This window comes from Terrapene carolina, unplaced genomic scaffold (genome assembly GCF_002925995.2).
Source record: "Terrapene carolina triunguis isolate 2854851 unplaced genomic scaffold, T_m_triunguis-2.0 Scaffold62, whole genome shotgun sequence".
NCBI classification, from domain to species: Eukaryota; Metazoa; Chordata; order Testudines; family Emydidae; genus Terrapene; species Terrapene triunguis.
Window position 1 is genome coordinate 24224845 of NW_020664413.1, and position 25702 is coordinate 24250546.

At 38.3% G+C, this 25702-nt stretch overlaps 1 protein-coding gene across 3 annotated transcripts in view; it reads left to right on the forward strand.

Moving 5' to 3' along the window:
- KIF5C (kinesin family member 5C) overlaps nucleotides 1-25702 on the forward strand; it is a 110018-nt gene that overhangs the window by 55087 nt on the left and 29229 nt on the right. For all 3 annotated transcript variants that reach the window (XM_029910567.1, XM_029910568.1, XM_029910569.1), the window contains 8 exons: nucleotides 731-786; nucleotides 1508-1595; nucleotides 6028-6152; nucleotides 7948-8052; nucleotides 8433-8581; nucleotides 15322-15470; nucleotides 21098-21273; nucleotides 24441-24509. In XM_029910567.1, the coding sequence (XP_029766427.1) occupies nucleotides 731-786; nucleotides 1508-1595; nucleotides 6028-6152; nucleotides 7948-8052; nucleotides 8433-8581; nucleotides 15322-15470; nucleotides 21098-21273; nucleotides 24441-24509 (917 nt within the window). The remainder of the gene's footprint in view (nucleotides 1-730; nucleotides 787-1507; nucleotides 1596-6027; nucleotides 6153-7947; nucleotides 8053-8432; nucleotides 8582-15321; nucleotides 15471-21097; nucleotides 21274-24440; nucleotides 24510-25702) is intronic.

Below are 25702 nucleotides of genomic sequence, written 5' to 3' on the forward strand. Positions count from 1 at the left end.
GCATTTGTGTCCAGTGTAGATATTCATAGCTTGCTTATAAGCTACAGACTTCTGAGATTTTGTATTTTCTTGCCAACCAGACTACTTCTGAGTCCTGCAAACTAATGTTATTTTCATGCATGCTGTACATGTAAACCTCATGACTTACAGCCAGTTTGCAATTGAAATGCAGACTTTATACAGTATTTGTCAGAAGTTAGGTTAGATTTACATAGTTAAATTTTAGCCCAGAGTATGAGAATAGACCAAGCTTTAATCAGTGTTTTACTATGTTTCTATTGGTTAGAAGAACTTGGAAACATTAAAAAAAAATAGATTCTTTCAACTGTTGTTCCAGCCTGCACCTATTCAATTAGTCTGGAGATGAGGGGTGGTGGTGAACTGTAATATTAACACAAGAGCAGTGAAGTTGGCTGGAACTCTATTAAGCCTTTGAAATATTTGCTTTGTTCAGGAAATCCAAGTTGGTTTCATGTTTCTTCAATACATGTTTATATTGATTGGAGCGTGCAACAAAAGCTCTCAGCCATAAAAATCATTATAGATAAAAAGCCCTCCCCTGAAATTAAGGGTAACTTTTTTAAAGTAAGGAACAGGAAAAAATATCCTCATTCTGAATTTGAGTTTTGTAATGAATTGTTATAGTGTGTTCAAATTATTCTTTTGTCATTCCTACAATTGACAGAATTTGTAAGTGAAATACTGCCAATACATGTAATCTTTCTTCTAGTGTCAAAGACGAACCTTGCAGTACATGAGGATAAAAACAGAGTTCCATATGTAAAGGTATAAGGAAGACTTTCAGATGTTTGATTTGGTTCATTTTCCCCTTCTCCCCACCTTAAACCAGCTTCTGCTTTTATGTGGGGATTTCTATTTGCCCCTTCCTTAACATGCAGTTTGTGTGTGTGGGGGGTGGGAGACAAGGAGTCTGGTGATACTTTAAAGATTAACAGATTTATTTGGGCATAAGCTTTCGTGGGTAAAAAACCCACTTCTTCAGATCCAGAAGTGGGTTTTTTACCCACGAAAGCGTATGCCCAAATAAATCTGTTAGTCTTTAAGGTGCCACCGGACTCCTCGTTGTTTTTGTGGATACAGACGATCACAGCTATCCCTATGACACTTTGTGCATGTGGAGGCAATAGAATTTACAGAATAAAAACCCTGAACATGTAGGCAATTGTGAGGAAAATAATCTAGAAGAATTTAGAGGTTCTAATGGAAGTTATTTGATACTTCAGCATTTTCTGATTGTATAGAATCCTCTTATTTGGAGTGTTTGATTTGATTGATCCTTTAATACAATCTGAGAGTAGAATCTTCTCAAGTTACCCCCCCAAACCCTACTGAAGTCAATTTGAGGGCAGATTTTGGCCATATCTCTCTTGAAGGTTCATATTGGATATTTATTTTTGCCTGAGAGAGATGAACATTTTACATTACTATGAAAAGATGCAAAGACACATTTTCTATACTTCTAAATACTGAATTTACGTGTTTCTAGGGCTGCACAGAGAGGTTTGTCTCTAGTCCTGAAGAAGTTATGGATGTCATTGATGAAGGGAAAGCAAACCGCCATGTAGCTGTTACAAGTAAGTGATCTCAAAGAAGTATATAAAGAAACAATAGGACTTAGTACCTATATTTTGTGTCTTGCTTAGATTAGGAAATAACACCCCAATCCATCAAAGCACGTGGATAATTCTGTTGAAGTGAACGGGATTGCTTGTGTGTTTACAATTAAGCATGTGTTTAAGTACTTTACTTACTAACTCACTCTCAGGTACCAGTGTGCTAGAACAGTTGGTGAATGTTGACTTTTTAATGATAATCTGTGATGTGAGAAGATCTTTTAACTTTGGCCCAGTAAATGACTCTTGGAGACCATTAAAAAGCAAATGGGAAAACCAAGTGCAAATAGACATTTAGGGCTCATCCAGCTCCGACTGATAACAATTTGAAAACTCTTATTGACTTCAATGGGAGCTGAATTGGTACCTCAGTTTAACATGCATTGCATACGTTGCAATTTCTTGACATAGGCTTTGTGAGATTCCTTACATTTTTAGCAGCGATATATACTATTGTATGTGTGTGCCATAAAAGGTATAACTTTTTAAAGAATGGCTTGTGTGATACTGTTTTCAAAATAACATGGAGACTATTTTTTAAGATTGTCTTAAAACATATTAAAATATTTTTAAATGCTATTTTGTAATATTTATTTTAGCAGACAAAAGTTATAGAATGAAAAGTTATGAAATAATTGTCAAGCTAGTGGTTTTTTTAAAATCACTGTTAATTGCTCTTTTGTATTGTGGGTGACTTTTGTGTAGACAGTCTGTTAGTGTTGACGTTAGTTATGTTGTGTGTTTCACTAAGGAAATGAGCAGTGGATGGATGCACTAACTACATATAGCTCACTATAGTTTATTTATTCTGTCAGTCATTATTGAATAAGATGTGACAAATTATACCTGAAAAATAATTTCCAAAATTTTACCATGGGAAAATAAGTAATTTTACTTTTGAGCAAGGGATTTCTATTAAATTGTAATTTAAATCAGTCCAAATTATAATGCTAGATTTCATAACTTCAGCTCTAAAATGTTTTAGCTTGTCCACAGTTTACTGCTGTTCAATATACCTCCGATATCTTGAAAATCTGAATGTAGGCATCTGGTGGGTTCCAGGCTGAGGGTTTTATTTTGTGAATTCTAGGTTTTGTCCATATTCCCACTATGTCCCTGCCCTCATTTTGTGATTCGTTCTAGTTTTATGATTTATCTCTGCCTCAGTTTACTCATCTGTAAAGTAGAGATAATACTTTCCTACCTAGCTGATGATGAGATTCTTAACATTCACAAAGTGCTTTACTAAGTGAACGGGGCTGTGTTTAAATCCTACTGATTTTGGGCTTCTTTGCATGCATACATTTCATTGGCTACATTCCAGATTTTTGAGACCTGAATATAACAAATAAGATTTTAAAAAGAGGAATTGTTTCCTTTTCTGTACTATAATTCAAAATTCTGGAGGAATCAGTTGGTCACAATAACATATAAAGACGGCAGAATGTTGTTTAAACAGACCTTCAAAATAATTCTGCTGTCTTTTGCATTGTTTCCTTATCCTACTGCAGCAGTGGCCTGGACTGAGTTCCAGTAGCCGCAAAGCGAATAAACCTTTTAAAACATGTATTTATTATTTTGTATTTTTACCGCACCCTATACCAGATCTGTAACTATTATCATGGTGCATTATACTATGCTGGGCATGGTGATGAAAAAGACAGATATCATTGACCCAGTCCCCAGACTATAGCATAGGCTGCCTTTGATGCAACTAGTGAGTTTGGCACAGACATATCTCATTACTCAAGTATATTTGGAAACTTCTCCCCTAAAAAAGCAAATGACTACCTCCTAGACAATTCTGGCAGTTCCTTCTGATTCCTTGTTGTTCTTCAGTTTGCTGTTACTCAGTGGATAATACCATTCTCCCCTACACTCTCACCGCCTTCCATTTTTAAAGTACTGTGCTCTTCTGGTTTTCCTTTGCCTTTCTTACCATACCTAAATAACTTCTATAGAACAGCTTTTCTTTCTTTCTTTCTTTCTTTCTTTCTTCCTTGTCTATGCTTCCATGTTTCTACTTCTTTCTTTAGACTAAACACCCAAATCTACTCTTAACTTCATGTCCAGCCCCACACCAAGGTGTAGAAGTCCAGACAGGAATCAACCAGAGAACAAACTAGTGCCTGGGTTGAAGGTAGGGAGAGGAAGAGGAAAACTTTGGGAATGTTGTAGAGAAAGTGAGGGGAGAAAGAGAGTGGAACTGAAGTGAACACAAAGATTGCAAGCTTGGGAGAGAAGAAAGATGGTAGTGAGGTCAGTGGTGATAGAGAAGGGGGGGGTGGAGGGAAAGAAGGTGGTTACTTGACTGACATCTTCTCTTGGATATCTCACTACAACCGCCAACACAATGTGGTTAGATCCAAGCTTATGTTGTACGGAAACTTGCACTGCACCTGACCATGCTGTAACTATTGTGTGGATAATTGAGGATTCCAGGCCTCAGGGCTCTCACTCTGACACACAAGCAACAAAAATCACTTTAAATTTCCCATACAAATTCTCATGTGCATTTCTGATTAACATCATGGCAACAATTACATCCAGACCCATTTCAATTCAAATGCTTTATGACTCGCATGATAATTCTCAAAAACACTTGCACTCCACACCTTAACAAACTTCCTTCCCATTCCATATACCATACTCATTCTCTTGCTACAGTACTATTTTTTTTAATAATGTATTTTCTAGCCTCTGTGTGTGTGTGTGTGTGTGTGTGCGCGCACGCTATGCACTTGTTACCAAACACAGCAGGGAAATTGTCATGTTCCGGGGGCGCAATCCAGACCAGCAAGAGGCTGTGTCACCATCTGCCACACAACCTTGGGTGCCTCACAATGCTTTGCTATTGTAGCTTCCAACTAGGGCTGCTCACAAACAACCTAACAACACGCAGGCTACACCCTGAATGTCTGTGTACAGCTACATCCCTGGTCCAGCAACTCCAACCCCAGCAGCCTGTCAGCAACACTCTAGTCAAACTCTGTCTTCTGCCAGCCTGGATTACTACTTGCAGGGTGATCCTAAAACACTCCCAGTCGCAGATTTTTCCAAAAACATGTTCTGCACTGTTCAGCCCTTTCCTGGACAGGTTAGATATTAAAGTTCTGTTGCCCTTGCTAAAGAGTCAATATTCAACAGTTTGCTACTTTATTTAGTAACTGGATTAGTTTAGATTAAAAATAAGACAAATTTATTTACAAAGAAAAGTTTTAAGTGAGTACAAGTATAAGGTATTAAAGTTAGAAATGGTTATAAAAAATAAAGATAAAACGCCTCCTACTAGCTGAAACTTAACAAGCTAGACTTGGTTTAAGGTAAAATCTTTACTACATGTTCCCAGCAACAGGGATAATCAAATTCTCATGTCGGGATCAGTCAGTCCCAAAGTCCATGGGCTGGTTCCTTTGTCATCTTATGTGAGAGGAGAGAGAGAGCTTGGGATGTTTTTGCCCCTCACTTTTATAGTCCAGTCACCCTTTGAAATTCATGTTCCTGAGGATTACCCCTAGATAAAGTTCATTCCAGCTGTGAGAAAAGAAATATGAAGTCTCTTAGAGAAAGAGGTTCCGTGTTTGCTAAGATGCAGATAGATCTGTTCCTGCCCCCCTTCATTGCCAAAGAATGGCCACTTGATCGGTGATTTCCAATCCGCTTTGACAACACCTGGCTAGAGGCATCATCTTATCATTTGTTTACCCCCTCCCCAGATTTGGCTGGTAAACACACTGTAGTCATAATTTCAGTTTATGTTCATAATTCTTAATATGCATCTCATACATAGGTTGCACAAGAAGATTGATCAGTGTGGTGTTAGTTTTTAAATGATACCTGACAAGGCATATTTTGCATAGAGATTATTACAGTAATGTGTAGGGTGTGAATACAAGGGTGCTTTTGATCACAGGAATATCATCTGTAATTCTGCTTTGTACTCCTAACTTTCTTGGGTTTTCATTGACTTTTTATTTTAGTGAAAACAAATTAGGATTCTCAATTTAGGCCCAAAGTGTATGCTGTTTAAGAAAAATTATTTGATGAGGGTCCTTCTAAAGAAATGCTTCACATTTTCCACCCCATCCCCCCAGGATCATGTCATTTGTCATGAATCTGGCTAATTTTTTAGCCATGTGGATGGAAAATAAAAGCTCATTCTAGACCTCATAAATGTTCGTCACTACTCTTGAGGGGCAACTGCTTTCAGAAGGGTTCAAGAAGTTGTCTGAAATTTATACTTCTGAGTAGACTATTGTGTGGGGCTTCTATGCTTATTGACTAGTCACAGGCCAACTATGATAAAATGAAATAAGAACATATATTGGCAGATTTTTAAAATCTCTACAAACGGGAGTGTTAAACAAAACTATTAAGTATTATTTCTTTATAGATATGAATGAACACAGCTCTAGAAGCCACAGTATCTTCTTGATTAATATTAAACAAGAGAATGTAGAAACTGAAAAGAAACTCAGTGGAAAGCTTTATCTGGTGGACTTGGCTGGAAGTGAGAAGGTAATGAGTACGTTTTTATCACTAATTTTTACAGGCTTAGAAGTATTATTGTATTCCTAAATTGAGTGTGTTTTGGTGCAACTTAAATCTATGGATGTAGTTTTATGCAACTTCTGGAACTAAACGTAGCATATCTTTATTATTATTGTTATTTTATTTATTATTAAAAGTCTAGTATGTAGATAAGAATATTGGCTCAAACTTAATCTGTGACATGATTGGAGTTCAAGGTGGGGAAAAGTAACAGGTCAGTAGTACTAACTAGAACGAAATGCAAAACACAGCATCTGTAGTTGGTCGTTAATTTGTAATGGAGTGAATTGCAACAACATAATTTTCATATAACTTGACACATTCTGTATCGGAGAATGTATCTTCATGTTTGCTGTAATGGAAGGCCGGTTTTGTTCACTAGCATCTGGAGAAAGCTGTTATGGGCATGAGTATAGACTTTCCACCAGTTTTGGTTGGGGGGGGGGCATGTAACCTTTCTGTAAGATGTTATATTGGGCCATTACTGTAATTTTAATTCAGACATATCCCATTTCCAGTGCTTCAGTTTTTTAGCATATTAGGGTGTTGAGACATTAGTATTTAATTTAGTTGGTATAGCTGAAAGCTACATGTATGTTATTGAGGCTCCCTGCAGATAATTTTCATAACACTGATGGCATAAGCTATTTTTGCTTTCATTTGGATACAGAAAAAATGTTAAGCAGAATGAAATTTGTATCTTTTTACTCAGAAGAATGAGCCCAAACAGAATTACAATGGAACAAATCTCCATTTTGTTGCCCAGAATTGATCTGAACATCAAAGGAAATGTTCTTAACATGCAGTCAAACAGAATGTCTGGCTGTAAATAAATAGTAATAAAAAATTCCTTGGTTAGAAGGATTACTTCAGATCTAATTTAGGACTCTGTTGCATTTCTCCGTGCTCTCCACCCACACGCCTCTCCCTAAGTATTTGAGAAATAATCAAACTTAAATAGTATAGATGGCTCTTCCATAATGGTAATAGACTTTATTTTTCTCTCTTTAGAGACAAATGGGTAAAATAAATGTGTTGCAGTATATTGCGTGGTTGGTAAAATAGCCTTCTTCATATATTGGTTGATAATTCCACTGGAGATTGCCTTTACATTGTGGCAGCAAAAAGCACTTTCACTTTAAATAAATCCATGCATACATTTCTTTATGTCCATTAGAGAATTCAGAATATTGTTATAGCAGTTTGGAAAATGAGTTCCCAGTTAGCTTCCCTTCATCCTTAAATTCACAGATTTGAGATTTGTTAAATTGGTTTGGGGGCATTCAGAAGAAAACCTGAAATTATGCAGCCTCTCAGTAGGCTAGCCGGTTCATGGATGGGAAATTTTTTCACTTGTCTGTGAGGTAGCATCCATTTCCCATGGCTGGATGCAGAAGTAATATCAGGCATATATTGTACCTTCAGTGGTACAATAAAAAGAAATATATGGCCTGATCCTACACTTCTTAAAATTCCCATTGAACTCCTTTGACCAAGTAAGGACCCATCCATAGACTGTGTTCCTACTTTGAGCTAATGGGAAGAGAACCAAGAGAAAGATGGAAAATGCCATTAAATAGACTTTTTCTAAGATGCTTTAAAAGTATTAGATACATTTTTAAATAACTTCTTTAGTTTGAGGGTAACATTTTTTTCTCTTCCAAGGTTCTCTAATTTTTCCATTGTCTCTTCCTGTATCGTAACATTATTTGCACAAGCTCTCATTGACAGTTTAGTCTGACTTATTTCTGCTATCTGGTAGGTCAGCAAAACTGGAGCAGAGGGCTCTGTTCTTGATGAAGCTAAAAATATCAATAAGTCTTTGTCTGCTCTGGGCAACGTGATCTCAGCCTTGGCAGAGGGAACTGTAAGTAATCCTTTTTACTTTTTGTGTTACTAAATAATAATAATAAGCTATGTTTGTCAATCAGCTTTCTTTACCATGGATACATGAAATAAGCTGACATCTCCACTTAGAAAGGAGAAAGGGGAGTATTAGCTTTGAATGCTAAACGAATATAGCACTGTCTTTTTCTATTTAATTTAGAAAGTATAATGAAAACTAACTCCTAATGACTACCAGTTCAACTATTAGCAGGCAAAACACATCTTAATAGAATTAAAACAAGTATACCTATGTCACACGTTGCAAACTCAGTAAAATCTAAATCGTTGGTATGTCATGCTCTTTCTAATGTGCCTATTAAAAATATTGTTTGAAGAGTAATTTATCTGTCTTTCAATTAGAAAACCCATGTTCCATACCGAGACAGCAAAATGACCCGCATTCTTCAAGACTCCCTAGGTGGGAACTGCAGAACTACCATTGTTATTTGCTGTTCTCCCTCCATCTTCAATGAAGCAGAAACCAAGTCTACCCTAATGTTTGGACAAAGGTGAGTCCCAGCATTGGCCTGGATGTTGTTTCTTCTGTCTGCCCTGGCAGCATGTTCTGAACCAGCTGAACTGCAGAGTGTTTAGAAGAGAACTATGTTAGGTGGACATTGGTTTTTAAATGGAGGCTGCAGTTTCTGTACAAACTGCAGTTAAAAAGTTTTAGTTTTGTCCTGAAGGATGCTACAGAAATATAAGTAGTATCGTTGTTCCTTGGATTATAAGAAAAAATAAATCTTACAATGGCAGGAAACGACACTGGTCAAGAATTCAAAGCCACTTCTTGTCACTAGAAGGACTAAGCACAGTAGCATCACTTTAAAATGTTGTGGAAATGGCAACATCACTGTGTTTTTCATCCCCGAGCTAACCCAGTAGCCAACTTCTGGTTTTGCTTCATCTGGGAAGCTTTCACTTGAGGCTGCTTTTGAATCTTTTATGGTTTAGTTTTCCCTTGAATGACACCTTGATGTAACTGACGGGACTGCAAAGGAAGCATTTTCTGCCGCTACTTAGGAGGAGTATAATGTGGATTTGTGTGTAATGTCTATTTCAGTAGGTTTTTTGCATAAATGGGATCTTGACACTTTTAAAGATTTCTGGAGATGAAGGCAAGAATGGAAATGGTCAGAATGAAAATCTTTCTCTCACACTGGTCCACAAGAAACAGTTCTATGAAGTCCATGGTGGGAGTTTGGGGGGGGGGGGGGGAATGCCAGACTCATTAAATAATTAGTGTTTTTATTATAATCTGTGGAGTCTCTGATACTTTTGGAAATTACTTGCTTTGTGTAGTATATGACTGATAAACAAAACAATATGTGCTAATAATTGCTCTTTGCAATGTTATTTACTTAACTATTTGTATAATATATTGGAATCTCATTTATCTGTCAGAAATTGGGTTATGTTTCCTGATGTGCACAATTTGCAACAAAACCCACCCTTCTGAAGGAGCATTTTACATGGGATGGTATAAGAATGTGGAAAGTTTTACCTGGCAACCCTTTATTCATTATGGCCCCATTCCAGCTTCTGTTAAAGTTAATAGGAGTTTTGCTATTGACTTCAGTGGGAGAAGGATGGGACCTGTGTTTCTTAATTTGGTGCCTGATGATGATGCCTTCCTTGCACATAGACAGGTGCATAAAGAGTGCAATATATTGGGGGGGCAGGTGAGGGGGCAAAGGAGGAGGTGAAAAGGCTCAACTGAATGCACCCCTCTATGCATTTGGAGATTTGCTGTGTGGGGCAGTTAGTGGGTGGAGCCAGAGGTGACAGTGAGTGGAGCCATTCTGCAGCACGCTCCCCTTATGGACATTCTGATGCTGCTCCAGTATTAACTTGCCCTTGGCATCTGCTAGGACCCGGTCAGGGCAGGTAGGACTCAGACGTGGCAAAACAGACACAAGCTATGGGAAGCATGACTGACTTCCTGTGAGTTCTGCTGCCATTGGAGAAGAGTCTTTGTCCCCTTCCCGCTCTGTGGCACCATAAACTGCTCACTTTGAATAGGAACATGTGGAAGAACTCCCCAGGGAGAATTTTATGGGGGCTTTTGTTCTGGGTTTTTGGTGGGAGTGGAACATCTGGCCCATTGTAGTTATGACAAAATTATAATTCAAAAATCACTATAAAATGGAGAAATAATCATTTCTGTGATTAGACTGAGGGATTATTATTGAAGATTTTCTTGTTCATTAATTTTGTTTTCATTTAAATGTGTATTATCATGCAAAACTAAATTACATTTCTTGGAGACATTTACTCCTTATTGATACTTGATAACTGAGTAGTGAAACTGAGTAAATATTAGGATGCAATAATAATAATTATAAAAACATTGCTATCTAATGGGTCAGTAGTTGGTTATTGGCTTGCTTATTGGCTTGCATACTGCCCACTGTTAGAGGTTGGGAGCGGGGAGTTACTGTTAAACAGTATGATGGGGTCACATTGCTGTCCTCTTCATAGCTGTAATTTTTTCACTTTGAATTCAGTTCATTCTGGTGAATGGTTTACACCTCCTCATAACATAACAAAATAAATAGTCCCTGTTGTGCCAACTCCATCTGTCTGAATAATTTGCTTGTCCCTGGTCCTTTTTGGATAGAGCCTCAATCCAGGGAAGCAGTTAAATAGGTGCTTAACTTTAATCCTGTGAGTAAATGCTTCATTGGATTGGGGCCTAGATGAGGTTAACACTGAGCAGCCTGTTTGTACAGATAAAGGTCAGAACACACCATGTTGGACACCATATAATTTTCCAGTTCAGTTTAGGTGAATATAGAGTAACATATTTTTAAAGCTATAAGAACATGAAAGGTACTTTTCCTTCATAAGCATGTATTAATCCCCTCTAACATTACTGGAAATGATTTGCACATTCATTGTGTGTAGATAGTGCCATATATGTATCAAAACCTCATTTTATACAGCCATAGCGAAGTGCATTGAACATCAGAAGTCCAGTTTCTGTATTTGGATTTTCATCTCTCTGGGATTCAAAAATGGACCTTCTGTTCAGAAGGCAAATCAGTTTTTAGAAACTGGCTGACTCAGCACAGCTTGGCTAAGGAGAGCCTTGATTGCTGCTGCATGAATAATAGACGCAGTGCTATGAGTTTGTTTCACTTACTATGTCATCTGTAAAACTAGAAATAACAAAGTTCCATGCTAAAAATGCTAAGTATTTTTCTAGGAGGGGGAAAGCAATTTTATCTCAAGATATGTTTTATTTTTTATCATATATAATGTTTCTCATTTAGGGCCAGGATGCCAGCCCAGCTGTGGGTGTTGGGAGAATAGCAGGATACTCCCTTGTTATAATCAGTGGTGTTGTAGCTGTGTTGATCCCAGTATTTTTTTTGTCTCCTCCTCCCTTCCCCCAATGACTGGAGAGAGCTCTCCCATCAACATAATTAAACCACCCCCAACGAGCAGCGGTAGCTAGATCAGCGAGAGAAGCTCTCCCGCCAATATAGCGCTGTGCACACTACCGCTTATGCGGGCAAAACTTTTATGTCGCTCAGGGGTGTGGTTTTTTCACACCCCTGAGCGACATAAAAGTTTTGCCCGCATAAGTGGTAGTGTAGACATGGCCCTTCTTTCTCTTGATACATTATGGCAGCTAACCGCCCCCACCCCAATAATGCATAAGTGAACTAAAACAGGAGCTATAGTGCCCCTAATGCAGAGCAGTTCACTGTGAACAATAAGATACAAATGTGATGTTTGCTGGTGTATTGTGTTAAGATCAACTGAACAGAAGGAGCTTTACCCTGCATTCTCTAAGGCTTTTCTAGAAAGTAAATGAATATTAATATTTACAGTGAACATTTTCTATCCCTATCCTTCAGCCACCAAGGAAACCAGAACGAGAACCCTTTTTTGGTTGTGCATCTTTTTCCTCCAGTAGGGCTATTTGCAGATTAGGCTATGGATAAGATTTTAAATATGAAGGGAAAGTTGCTGAATATTTTATGGCTTATGGATTATCATAATTTTCACGTTTCCTTCTTGAGGGTCCTCCTGGCCTTGGTTAGATCCTTGATGAAGCCGCATTTTCCCACCTTTAAAACATTTTACATTAAGTGGTTACGTTTTCCAGGTTTAAAGGTCATCTACTTAGATCCATCTTACAATATTGAGTAGGGTACAAAAGCCAGTAGAACACTTCAATCTTCCTGGACATTCTATAACAGATTTAAAAGTAGCCATACTTGAACAAAAAAACTTCAGAAACAGACTTCAAAAAGAAACTGCAGAACTAAAATTCATTTGCAAATTTAACACCATTAATTTGGGCTTGAATAGGGACTGGGAGTGGCTGGCTCACTACAAAAGGAGCTTTGCCTCTCCTGGAATTGACACCTCCTCATCTATTATTGAGAGTGGACTACATCCACCCTGATCGAATTGGCCCTGTCAACACTGGTTCTCCACTTGTGAGGTAACTCCCTTCTCTTCATGTGTCAGTATAATAAGGCCTGCATCTGTAATTTTCACTCCATGCATCTGAAGCAGGGCCGGCTCCAGGATTTTGGCCGCCCCAAGCAGCCAAAACCAAAAAAAAAACAAAAAAAAAAGCCGCGATCGCGATCTAAAAAAAGCCGCGATCGTGATCTGCAGCGGCAATTCAGCGGGAGGTCCTTCACTCCCAGGCGGAGTGAGGGACCGTCTGCTGAATTGCCGCCGAATACCTGGAACTGCCGCCCCTGTCCGGAACGGCCGCCCCAAGCACCTGCTTGAGAAGCTGGTGCCTGGAGCCAGCCCTGATCTGAAGAAGTGGTTTTTTTTACCCACGAAAGCTTATGCCCAAATAAATCTGTTAGTCTTTAAGGTGCCACCAGACTCCTTGTTGTTTTTATTGACAGTATGACACTAGTAATGGGTGAAGAACAATCCATAGGAATGGAAATTTGAAATAGGCTTGAAAGAATATCAAGACAGTGCTCGGAGACAGCCCTGGAGTATTCATAGGCATACCATAGTAAAAAGGGCAGAGGATAGTTCTCTGTGCCAAAGATGCAAGTAATAAAACTACTGCATCCAACAGGCAGTAAAAATTGCAGTGAGAATGATTGATTGTGTAGTGGCTGGGATGTGGAGGAGCAGTGGGAGAGATGGAGGTTGCTGACATAATGTTTTCAGGGTTTTTTGTAATCAACCATGTTTTTAGAATCACTTAATGGAGCCATGAAGAAAGTTTGTTAAAAGCATTACAATAATCAGGCTTTTCAGCTAATAATTATCCTGTGTCTCTGGGCTAGTATTGGAAGTAATCTATTTAGAAAAGTAGTTTATCAGCTTTTCTTCATTTGTGCTTAACACACTGCATCTTTTGATTGTTAAATTGCTTGTCCTAGGTGTACTTAATATTCTTTTGCTTGAAATTTGTTTAACCTGATCGTGTTGCCTTCACTCTGGTTGGCTCTATAGTTGAGCAATCCAAGGGCAGTCAACACTGTAGCTTTCCTAACTAGAGCTGGTGATATTTGTGTGGGTAATAGTAAATTCACTGAAAACTGCATTTTTTTTCATGTCACTGAAACTATTTGCTAATTTGAGTTGCATTTAATAAATAGTTTCAGCTAAAAAAAAAATTGGGGGATTTTTTTTAAACCTAAACTGCTTGTTTTGACAATTTTGAAATGAAATGTTTTGACTTTTCATTTCAAAGTGGCATTTTGTTTCCAAGTTTAGATTTTTTTTTTTAAAAGTTAAAAAAAACAAACAAACAAACAAACAAAAAAAACAACCCCACCTGAAAACGATCCAAAATACAACAAAAACACCTGACATTTGTATATGGTTGAACAAAATATTTTGTTTGAACCAAAACAATTTTTCCCCCTTCTGGTGAGGAAAAAACTAAAAATTCAATTTTAGGTTTAAATCAATTTTTTTATTTTTCACTTTGGCCCCCAAACTGAAAAATCAGTTATTCGCTCAGTTCTATTCCTAACTCATTTTATTTTTAGAAAACATATATTCAAAAGCAGATGCCCTGCTAATTGTCCTGCATGTTTTGGGTGGTGGGTTTTGTGGGGATTTTTTTGTGCAAAACTGCAATCACTGCTGGGATAAAATAATTGCAGCTAAATCAACTTCATTCATTGTTACTGTTGATATGTGTATTAGGGTTTTGCTTACTTCCTACTCTAGCAGTATAATAAGGCTTATGGTTTTGTTTATAATTGTGTATGCTTTTCTAAGGCACACAAAGGCCTTTGGATATTAAGCACCAACAATTTAAACATTATTAGTATTATTGGCCTGTATCCCTCTTGGAGCACATCAGGCAGGATCTCTCAAGTTCAGCAGTTTTGGCCCTGGTCAGTATCTGGACCGGAGACACCCTAGGAAAGGCCAGCGTTCTTCATGTAGTTGTGCTGTGATTTTAGTAAGCGGTACTCTTAGTTCTGAGACAGTGCCATATTATGGCTTTAGGGAGCAGCATGCCATTGAAGGAGCCATCTTTAAAGGGGAAGTAAAGTTATCCATTTTTACTAGCTGTGGTCACTAAAGATTTTTTTTCTCTCCTTTTGAGAGAACAGGGTTAGCCATGACATCCCAACCACATTACAATTTGGGTAATTATGTTCTGCCTACTTAAACTCCCCCTGCAAATTCAGCTGGATTTAATATTTTTGTGCTAGAGTGGTATGCAGTGTTACTTTATACTGTCCAAGGTGAATTACAAAATGTACATGAAAATCTGTTCCTAACTCTACATGCAGAATCCTTCTTCTAACCAAGCTGTGGGGGAAAATTCTTCACAGACATGAGTTTTTAACTAACTTGAAGAAAATTAAGGCAAAACTTTCTGGTGCTGAATACCTCCCACAGCATGGTTTTTGTGGTTTTTTTTGTTTTTGTTTTTTGTTTTTTTGTTAAATTTAAAAGGGATTTTTTTGAACTTCTTTACCTCAAAGTGGGTCTGCTTTTTGAGATTTGATCCCTTTACTAATCAGTTGCTGCATTTGCTATGTGAACAGGGTGCCTGGTGCCTGGAGCCGGCCCTGTATGTGAACATTTTTATATTTAAGCTCCAAGGGGCCAAGGTGTTTAAGAGAAGAGTGAACTGTGGCATTGTACTTTATTTCCTAAGGTGGAGGCATTCGGTGTTTTGGTTCTGTTTTTTTAAATCTGAATCCTTGCTATGTTACACTGAGAAATATTGTGATGAAAACAATTTAATGATCACTTACATTTTCATGCCTTCCTTCTTATTGCACAGAGCCAAGACTATTAAGAACACAGTTTCTGTGAATCTAGAGCTGACTGCAGAAGAATGGAAGAAAAAATATGAGAAGGAAAAAGACAAAAACAAGAGTTTGAAGAATGTTATCCAGCATCTGGAGATGGAACTGAATAGGTGGAGAAATGGTAAGAAACGATGAAACAAAATATGTATTTATTTTTCATTCTAGATGTTTAAATCTTTCTTTGAATTGAAAAACAGTCATACAAGTTTTCAACACAGAAAAATACAAATTTTCCAAATGATGATGAACTATATTGAACTGGTAAGACACTTCCATGATAAGTGATTATTCAGTCTACTAGGTCCATATATATTACAGCACCAGAAAAAATGGAACATTGGGGTACCAAGGTGGCCTAGTGAGTTAGTTCACTAGTCTCACCTCATGAAGACTGGGTTTGAGTTGTCATAACTAAAAATTAGTTGCATTACCATTAGACTGCAGACTACTGACCTGCTGTATTATTTGCCATAACTAGCAGGTTTTTTGCTCAGAGGAATACCAGCACTGGAATAGGAAGTAACAAATCAGGATTGAATTGAAGTGACAGTTGTATAAGGAAGTTTGCACAGTGTCTGTCTGCATTGTACTAGTCTCAGAACAGTGCTAAAAACTCACTTTCATGAGTACCTACTTTCACCATAGTGTCTTTGGAGAAACTTTAAAGCCTTTGAGTTTGGGGATGGATGTGCATAGCAGCTTAATTGATGTATTGCAGTATATTCTGCCTTTGTTTAATTGATGTTGCTTACCACTTTGAATCATTGTGCTAAAGCAGAATAATTCCTTTCAAGATCACCACTCTGCAAAGTTGGCCATTTTAATCGCTCCTTAGAATCTTTAGATCACTTTTGTCCTTAGGGGATATGTCTACACTGCAATTAAAACCCATGGCTAGCCTGGACTAGTGGACTAATGGGCTGTTGAATTGCATTGTAGATATTCTGACTCAGACTGGAGTCAAGGTGAGAGGGTCACAGAGCTCAGGCTGAAGCTCGAGCCCATATTTCTATATCTCAATTACACGAGCCCAGGCCGGCTGGCCTGTGCCAGCCGTGGGTGTCTAACTGCAATGTAGACATACCCTGTGTGACTGCAGATGCCTTCATTGCCCTTATGGGGAACAGCAGCCATAGCTGCCTCTGTGCTTATCTCAGTGTCAGAAGTGGTCACAATCTCTTCGAAGGGTTTGAGAGAGGACAGAGACGATATTCTTAAAAAGCTAGCTTGTCACTTTCTCAAACCGATCCAATTCAGAGTCGATAAAACAGAGGTCCCAAACTCTTCCATAGTAAGGGCCATATTTTACAGAGAAAGTCTCATGAACAATCTGCTTCCTCCTCTTCATGAGTATGTGGACTGCTTCCCTCACATTTATGATCGCATAATGTCTCTTGCAACTACATCATTGCTTATGAGGAATAGTAGTATTAAGGAAGTATATATTTTTAGTGTCTCTTAATGCTGTTTAGCAGTTGAGAAAATTAGGAGGAGGAGTCCATGAACCACAATTTAGGAGCCTATATAAGCAATATCAATTATTGCTGTTTTGATTTTTTTTTTTTTAAAGTTTCAGGTCTCTATTGCGCACTTTAGGAACATACGTAATAGAGAACTAAAACGTAAAATATAAAAAACCAAAACCACCCCAAGCCTAAATAATCAATATTGCTTTAAGTTTAGCATACTTAACAAACATCTAATTAATGGCACCTTCCACCTCACAGCAACTGGAACTGTTGACCTGACCATCAGGCTGTAACCACTTGCAGCCAAGCCTAGTAATGCCTGCCATTGTCTGGTTCATCCTAGTCTAGCCTCCACTGGTTTAGCTCATTTCCTGGTACGGTAGAAATCTCCTGACTCTTTAACACTCAGATGAAATGTTCATGCTGCTGGAAATCCATAGATGCAAGGAAGATCCTAGTTTTCAACAAAGCTTTAAAAAAATCCTATATACAGATACTAGTAATATTGGAATTGGACATGTTGGTCATCCTCTCATGCTCACACTTGTCTGTAATAACTTTTAGGACAAGATCATTTTCTGCATTTGGAGTTGATAAAAACACCCAGATGGGGCAAAATATGGGTATAGATTTTTTTATTTTATTTCATTTTATTTTTTTTGTGAAGCAAGATCTGAAAACAGTCTTTTGTTTAATTTTAACCTGCAAATTTGGTGTGTTCCAATGGCTTTGCTCAAAAGAAATGAAGGAATTTGTGATTAAATGATTTTGTCTATATTAACCATTAAATTGAATTCATTTACTGCAAATGAACACAATTTCAGGTAAATTTTCTAGAGCATAAATGGTCGTATGATAGCTGCAATTACACAGTTGCTTGTCTAACTGCATAATGAATGGAAAATTATATTGTAATTTATTTGTTACTACGGTGTTCAATTAGGTACATCTGGAGTAACTGGGCTGTTGTAGTCATGAAGTCATATAGCATTTACTTGGTAAATAAGTGTGAAATTTATGAACAGAAAATGTAATGTTAAGATTTTTTTTTCCTGTAAGAGATCTTCTCTAATGTGGTTTTCACTGTGGTTTGTTACAAAATAATTAAACTAGCATAATAAGAATACATACAATTATTATAAGGCATCTAGGTCCAAATTCCATTTTCAATTAAACCAGTGTAAATCTGGAGTAACTGCACTGAAGTTAGTGAGCTGCTTTAGATTTACACTGGTGCAGCTGAAAGCAGACGGCCTCTGGAACTGCTATCACTAATTGCACAGAGCTCTGTTCTCTTCCAGCGTATCAACAGCTTCTGGAAGTAAAAAGCTGCACAGCAAATTTTGGAGCTAGACCCATTATTTCAGCCGGCAAGACTGCAAGCAGTTTACAGTATCTTTCATAAGTACTAAAATTCACATATGTGCTATGTAGTATGATAGGGTCACAGGAAGGCACAGTAGAGGAGATACAAACATTTATAAAGGATCTTATTAATTTCTCACCTTTATTTTTATTTTTTTTAATCACTATTTTCCAGCATGGAATTCTACTTTCTGGTGCCTCTAGTATAGCTGGATATCTCCTAGATGTGAGTTTGGCATTAGAATAAGCAATCCGTTAGAACTGCATTAGAGACTGTCAATCTGATCGCCTGCCTGCCTGCCCTCCTGTGGCTTTCAGATGGAATTTCTGTGGAGATGAGTAAATGTGCTGTTCTGAGTAGCACAAAGAGTGGAATTGCTATTCCATTCTCTGCATAGGGTTCAGTTCATTTAGCGGGAGAGAAGGTAATTTGGTAGATAGTTTTTGTGTTTGAAATTTCAACATGTAAATGCTAATTTATAGGATTTTATCTACTCCAGCATTCTGACAAATACAGTAGTGACATTTCGATAAATAGTTAACTGTGATTATCTTTACTTAATACTTGACTGCAGTTTTTTTCTTATTAAAAATAAACTGTAATTATGGGGAAAACCACTTGAATGGGGTCATTACAAAAACTTTTTTTTACTTCAGCCAAATCTTGTGTGTTTCTGCAGCTAGTAATCGAAAGGTTAATATATGCAACACACAAAAAAGGCTGGTAATCTGAAGTAAATGCACACCAGTGATTTGGCATGGACAGATATGAAAACCTTTGAATTTGTGGTCAGAAGATAGATCAGTTACACTTATTCTGAACATCATATGTAAAATCTTCATTGGAAAGAGGCAACTGCTTTTGATTTTGCTGAAAGCAGGAGAAATCAAACCTTTCCATTTATATAAATGCTCTCTTTCCCCAGGTGTTGTTTGTGGTTGTCTTCCTTATTACAGTCAACTGACTGTAATGATAGCTTTCTTGGGCCATCTCTGGAGACTCAGGCCACTTCCGTGCAGGGAATATTTCTCCATTAGTGCAGTGAAATTGCCATGGAGACCGTTTGTCTGGTGTTGGGTCTTGTGTAGTGCTGGGAATTTATAGTCTCCTAATATGCTTGTATGTTTGATTCTATGTTTGTTAAATGTAACTTTCCAAATCTCCTTTCCATCCTAGAAGGACAGTAGCATTTTAGAAAAGGGAACACAGATGCATGGCTGTATGCAGAGTAATCAGCTCTTACAGCAAACTGTCTTTTTTATTTATTTATTTTATTATTATTTTTTTTTAAATGTATGCACTTTCTCAACCCAATTCTGTCTCACTGGCCTGGCCTACAAGCAGATTAACTGCAATCAGAAATATATTATTGGCTGTCTATCTGGTGGAAGGCTCCATAAAAGGTGACTTTCTCTCCAAATAAAGCTGTAGTAGAAACAAAGATGTGTGCACAAATCCCAAGGACAGTCAGTCAGCACCAATTAAGTGTGCACGTACCCAAGGACAGAATTTGACTTGTGTGTTCCAGTAAGAAGGATAATGTCATATAGTTTTAAGATCCAAATTTTGGTGGTGGTTGTTTTTCCACACAAAGCAACATGAATGAAAAAGTTTTTCTTTTTAAAAAACAAAAAAGAAAATTAAAATGTTTGAACTTTTTTTGTACAGGTTATTTACAAACCTTGGAAACTGTTCTAGTTCCCAAGGGCAGAAAGTATCTGCTTTCATTGTTTAATATGAGCGAAATGCAAAAGCTAAATCAAAAGCATAAATGGTGAAAAATAAATTAGATTTAACATTTTCAGTATTAATCGTATAAAGTGATATCAGTAATGTAGACAAGGAATTTTTTTAATGTAGGATTTCTATGGTGCTTGATTTTGTCTTATATGTCTAATAATTTTGTAATTTTTTTAAAGCTTGAAAATTTTATTTTCTCACTAACTTTGTCTGATTACATCTGGGAAACATTGATGGTTACACTCCCAGGCCCTATTCTTTCTCCCAGGGTTGAATTACCATGTCTCCTTTTGTTTTGTTACATTTGCGTTATTTACTTTACCTAGCAGTGTTATGGATAGTGTCTGCACAGTTGACAGGAGTGACTGCTAGTTATTTCATCTATGGAACAACAATTTGGTAGGCTCTGCCTTAAACTGTAGCTATTCTCTAGATTTAAAAAAATCTTCATGAAGAATAGTGGAATTTAACCTTCCCCATACAATACACACAGTATTTACCAACTAGAGGAGTGTTCCCACCAGATTATAATGAACACCAGTTCAATTTTTGGCATTAACTACTTGCCTGTTCCTTTTCAATGAATTGCAACAGACTAGTAATTGGAACGCACATATGTTTTTGTAAAGAAAATATTCTTCAGAGAAAATTCTTCTGAAGAAAAAGTTTAAGAACATCATATCTAGTTTTATTCTGCCACTGCAAACCAATCTAAATTATTCCACTTTTGATGCCCAGAGTTACAATTGCATGTTGCTTTTTCCTGTTTCAATCTCTGTGACTGTACTGGAAGTTTGCTGTTTTCATGCAGCTGTTTGATCTTTGTATTCCTATAGCCATACGTAGGGGTGGGAAGGAGAGGACAACAGAAAAATGGGGAAAATAGATACTTTAGTCTAATATGCTTTAAAATGAGTCTGATTTCCCCCCCCCTTACTTACCATAACTCCTCCTCCTAATTGCCAGTGTGGGGGTGTGGCCATCCCGTCCCTGAATCTGGCTGAATAGCTGTTTTTATGGTCTCTTCCTTCAGGCTCCTATGACTTGCGCTAGGGACCAGTGTGACAGCTGAGTTCCTGGCCTCTTGTCTAACCCTTGTTTTCAGAAGTGCCTCTCTTTCTCATGGATTCTAATGACACGCTTCCTGTAACTGTTTCCTCTCTGCCACTGCAGGAGAAGCAGTGCCTGAGGATGAGCAGATCAGTGCTAAGGAGCAGAAAAATCTGGAGCCATGTGACAACACACCCATCATTGACAACATTGCACCTGTTGTTGCCAGCATCTCAACTGAGGAGAAGCAGAAATACGATGAAGAGATTACCAGTCTCTACAGACAGCTGGATGATAAGGTCTGGAAATTGTTTCTTTGAGTCTGCTCTATGTACGTAAACTGCTTCCCAACAGTCAATGGGTACATGTACCTAGCTGTTGCATTATCAGTGCTGTATCCTTCCCAAACTTCAAGCTGTAGTCCTTTCTATTTACTATTTAGAATAGGCCTCGCCTCCATCTTCACAGCTTGGGAGTGACGCGCACGGCTGCCTACCCTCACAATGGTGAGAGGCACCTATGAGGCTGCCCCTCCCCACAGGTGAGGGGGCTGTTGGCTTACTCCAGTTTTTATATAGTTTTAAGAAACGTTTTCTCTGCTATATACTTTTATTTAAACTAGTCTCTCTGTGTTCTTGGCTTGTAAGCATATCCTAACTGCCTTCAATTTTCTTTCTCAAAGTTGCTCATTTTCAGTCTAACTGTAGTGTGGAACTGTTTGAACTGCTTTAGGGATTTCTCTGTGTTGTGTATAGGAACTTTATGTTCTCACTGCTGTTACTCTTGAGTGCCTCTGTTTATGGTAAATACTGGTCCTATGGATTATTTTTTCCCCTTATGCAGTCCCACTGTGGCTATAACTGCACAGCACAGTAAATAGACTTTGACTTTTCCGTTACTGGTGAATCATCCTAAAAACAGTAGGCTCATCTGATATCTACAGCTTGATATTTAATACACACTAGCTGATATGAAAATAGAACAGGGGAGAGCCTTCCAGCCCCATTTGATTTTTTTTTTTAACATCTAGTGAATTTTGGCACAAGAGCCATATAATTGAAACTCACTAAACCTCTACCAAGCCACCATTTTACATAATTACTCAGTTTGAAGGTCACAGATTTTCTATATTTTCATTTTGAGCCCCATGTATTTTCTTTCTGGGTGGGTAGGAAGCAACCCAGGATTCAAAGTTCCACCACCAGATCTGCTGTATCCATCTATTTTACTCCACACTCTCTTCATGTATGTCTCTATACAGCTCTCATTGAAGTCTAGGGAAAGATTGAGATTAATTTGTAAGGTTCTGACCCACTTCCTCCTGAATCCCTCACCTTTTCCAGGAGATCCAGAACCCACATCAGTTATCTACCACCTCATCTCAACATTATTTAGGAGAAGGCAGGGGTGGGAGGGAAGAGAGCATGAGATACAAATATTAGATTTTAATTTAACAAGTAAAATCTAAGACCATCCTTTAGGTCTTCTAATGAATGCATCTTGTCTGATCTATGTCAGTCTCCTAGAATGCAAGTACCTTGGGACAGGAGTCTTTTATTTGTCTTGTGCAGGTCCAATACATTATCAGTACTTCTCAAATATATGATAGAGCAATTTATTGGGCACCTATCATTCTGAATAGTTGGGCTTGGGTGACAAAAGAAAATACTTCTGTTCGGGAGATTTTAACTATAAGCATATATGTTAGGAGTGCCAAAAGATAAGAACATTTTGGCAAAAACTGATTGCTTAAAAATATTCCTGAACCAAAACTTCATTTGAACTCATGTATTTTTTCATCAGGATTGTCCAACACAAATGGAAAATCATGCATAAAAACCTGCATTGGCTCTGTATCTGCTGATAGCTAAAAGCTGTTGGACTCAGGAGAGCACAGGGAGTGCACTTGTCTCTGAGTCCTGAATGAAGTGGGAGAGAGTGTTAGGGCTACTTGAACATGTGCTTTCCATTGTGCTCTTGGACAAGGACCATATACAGCCTGACCCCAGAAATATCAAGCAGTGTTTTAATCTTTGATTTGATTTTCAAAATACCATCTGAGCCTCTTGGTGAAATTGCAGATATTCCACCTAGCTTATCAAGAGGTAAAAATTCTAGTCATAAAATACTTAACTATTTATTCTCCCCCTGTCCCCTCTAAACCCACACAGGCTATATTATTCTTCAAAGGACTAATTATAGATTGTTCTAGTCACTTGCACTTTTTTTGAGATTTATTTCTCCAGGAAATATAGGAATGCACAATTCAATCCATTATTACACTATTGTAGGGACTATGAAGGGTGGTGATTTTCCCTAGTATAAAAACAAGGCTTTCCCATTTATAACTCACAAGAACCCACATTTTATGTTTACAGGAAATCTGAAAGACCATTTTAAGTGTTGGGAGTGAAGTGTCCTATATACTGTACTTGATAGCTAGCCTTGCCATCAGAAATCAATCTATTGTTTAGGATGGCTGCCAGGAAAATTCAGAATTCTGATTGTCTCCGACAGGGCACAAAAGCAGCCACTTAGATGCTGAGTTGCTTTAGAGATAGACATCCCTTTTCACAAGAGTGGATGAGAGTGACTTTGTCAGCTGCCAGGACTGACCTGTCTGTCTGAATCCATGCTTTTAGAGAATATATTCAGTGGAGTCAGACATCTCTGTTCTACTTCTGCATTCAACAACAATTTCTAACCCTGAGGATATTGTCTTAACTAAAAACCTGAAATGTCAATAGAATTGAACACCTGGAGTTGCAGTAGACACAAAGGTGGATAATGTTTCCTTCAAGGTCTTTGATAGGGAAGGAAAGATATAAATGTAACAAAGTGTACACATCCCATGTTTTATGATGTACTTTTTTTAATGAAGTTCAGGGCTGGCCCTAGTTCTTGTTTAATAAACCTATTTCCTTTCAGAATAGAGCAGCAGACATTTTTATAAAATAATATCTATATTATCACAGCTAAATTAAACTTTTGAAAGTCAAACATGACAGTAAAACTGCTGACTGATCTTTCCCTATAAAAGCACCTCCATTTTAGGGGCACCATGACTGTCAAGATTTTGGAACTCTTTCAGTGTAAGCAGGGAGAGATGAGATATAAAAGCCCTCAACTGAAGTCTGCAATCTTAGCACTGAAGATCTTGTTGTGTTATACAATTACAAATTGACTGTTACTGGTTTGTTTGCTTGATGCAGTTACTGCCATTTCAGTGTCTTAGTCATGATCTGAGGCAAGCCTGCTTAGCTACATGCTATGATTTTTATTGAGACATCTAATCACTAATGTATTTTTTTAACCATGTAGCTATTCTTTATAATTTTTTTTCTTTTGCCCATCCATATTTATACTCATTTCATTTCCATCTTGGGGCATTACTGTTGTCCAGGTCCTGCAAAAGAAAAGGGTTCAAATCCAAATTACGGAAATAAATCTTTTTATTAAATTGCAGGATGATGAAATCAACCAGCAGAGCCAGTTGGCTGAGAAACTAAAACAACAAATGTTGGATCAAGATGAGGTAAAAAAAAATATCCAAAGAACCTTTGTTACAAAAGTTTTGTTTCACAGAGAGCTTTTGTTTTTTAACATTACTGTATTAGCTATGCTGTTAGATGTCATAACTGGCTAAAAATCTGTTGGATAAGACAACGACAAGTCCCTATGGCACCTTGGAGACAAACAAATTTATTTGGGCATAAGCTTTCGTGGGCTAGAACCCACTTCATCAGTGGAAAATACAGGAGCAGGTATAAATACACGAAAAGATGCGAGATGCCTTACCAAGTGTGAGGTCAGTTGCCTTATGTGACAGATGGAAGGGTTTAAACTTTAAATTTGTTAGTCTGGTCACCTTGATAATTTGAAGTCTAAATGAGCACACATTCAAGTACACCATATTGCTGGGCCATAATATAGAGCAGGGGTGGGCAAACTATGGCCTGGAGGCCGGATCCAGCCTGCGAGCCATTTTAAGCTGGCTTGCGAGCCACACCACGCAGCTCGGCCCCGCTCCGGTCGGGGCGCAAGGTCGGGGGCTGCACCACCGGCTCCTGAAAGCTGCGGCATGACCCTGCTCCGGCTCCTACATGCTTCAGTGGCCCCTTCTGGCGCTCCAGTGGGAGCTGCAGGGGCGGTGCCTGCAGATGGGGCAGCATGCAGAGCCGCCTGGCCGCGTCTCTGCTTAGGAGCCGGAGAAGGGACATGGCACTGCTTCCAGGAGCCACTTGAGGTAAGCGCCGGTCAGATCCTGCACCCCTGAGCCTCTCCCCACGCCCCAACCCCCTGCCCCAGCCCTGATTCCCCTCCCACCCTCCGAACCCCTCGGTCTCAGCCCAGGCCATCCTCCTACACTCCAAACTCCTCATCCCCAGCCCCACCCCAGAGCCCGCACCCGAATCCCAATTTTGTGAGCATTCATGGCCCACCATATAATTTCTGTTTCCCGACGTGGCCCTCGGGCCAAAAAGTTTGCTCCCCTCTCCACTTCCCCCCTGTATAGAGGATGGTAGCTCTGGGGTTTTGAAAGTAAGAAATGCTGGTAAAACATTTTTCAGTATGTTCGTCTTGTAAAATGCAAGCCAAGGTGGACGTTAGCCAATTACCTGATTTCCTTGGGAATGCTGACGCTTTAAAAATTATTACTACTGGTGAATTAGTAATGCCCAGGATTGGCCATTACTGATGGGTAGGCTGCATAGTTTAGTGGAGTGT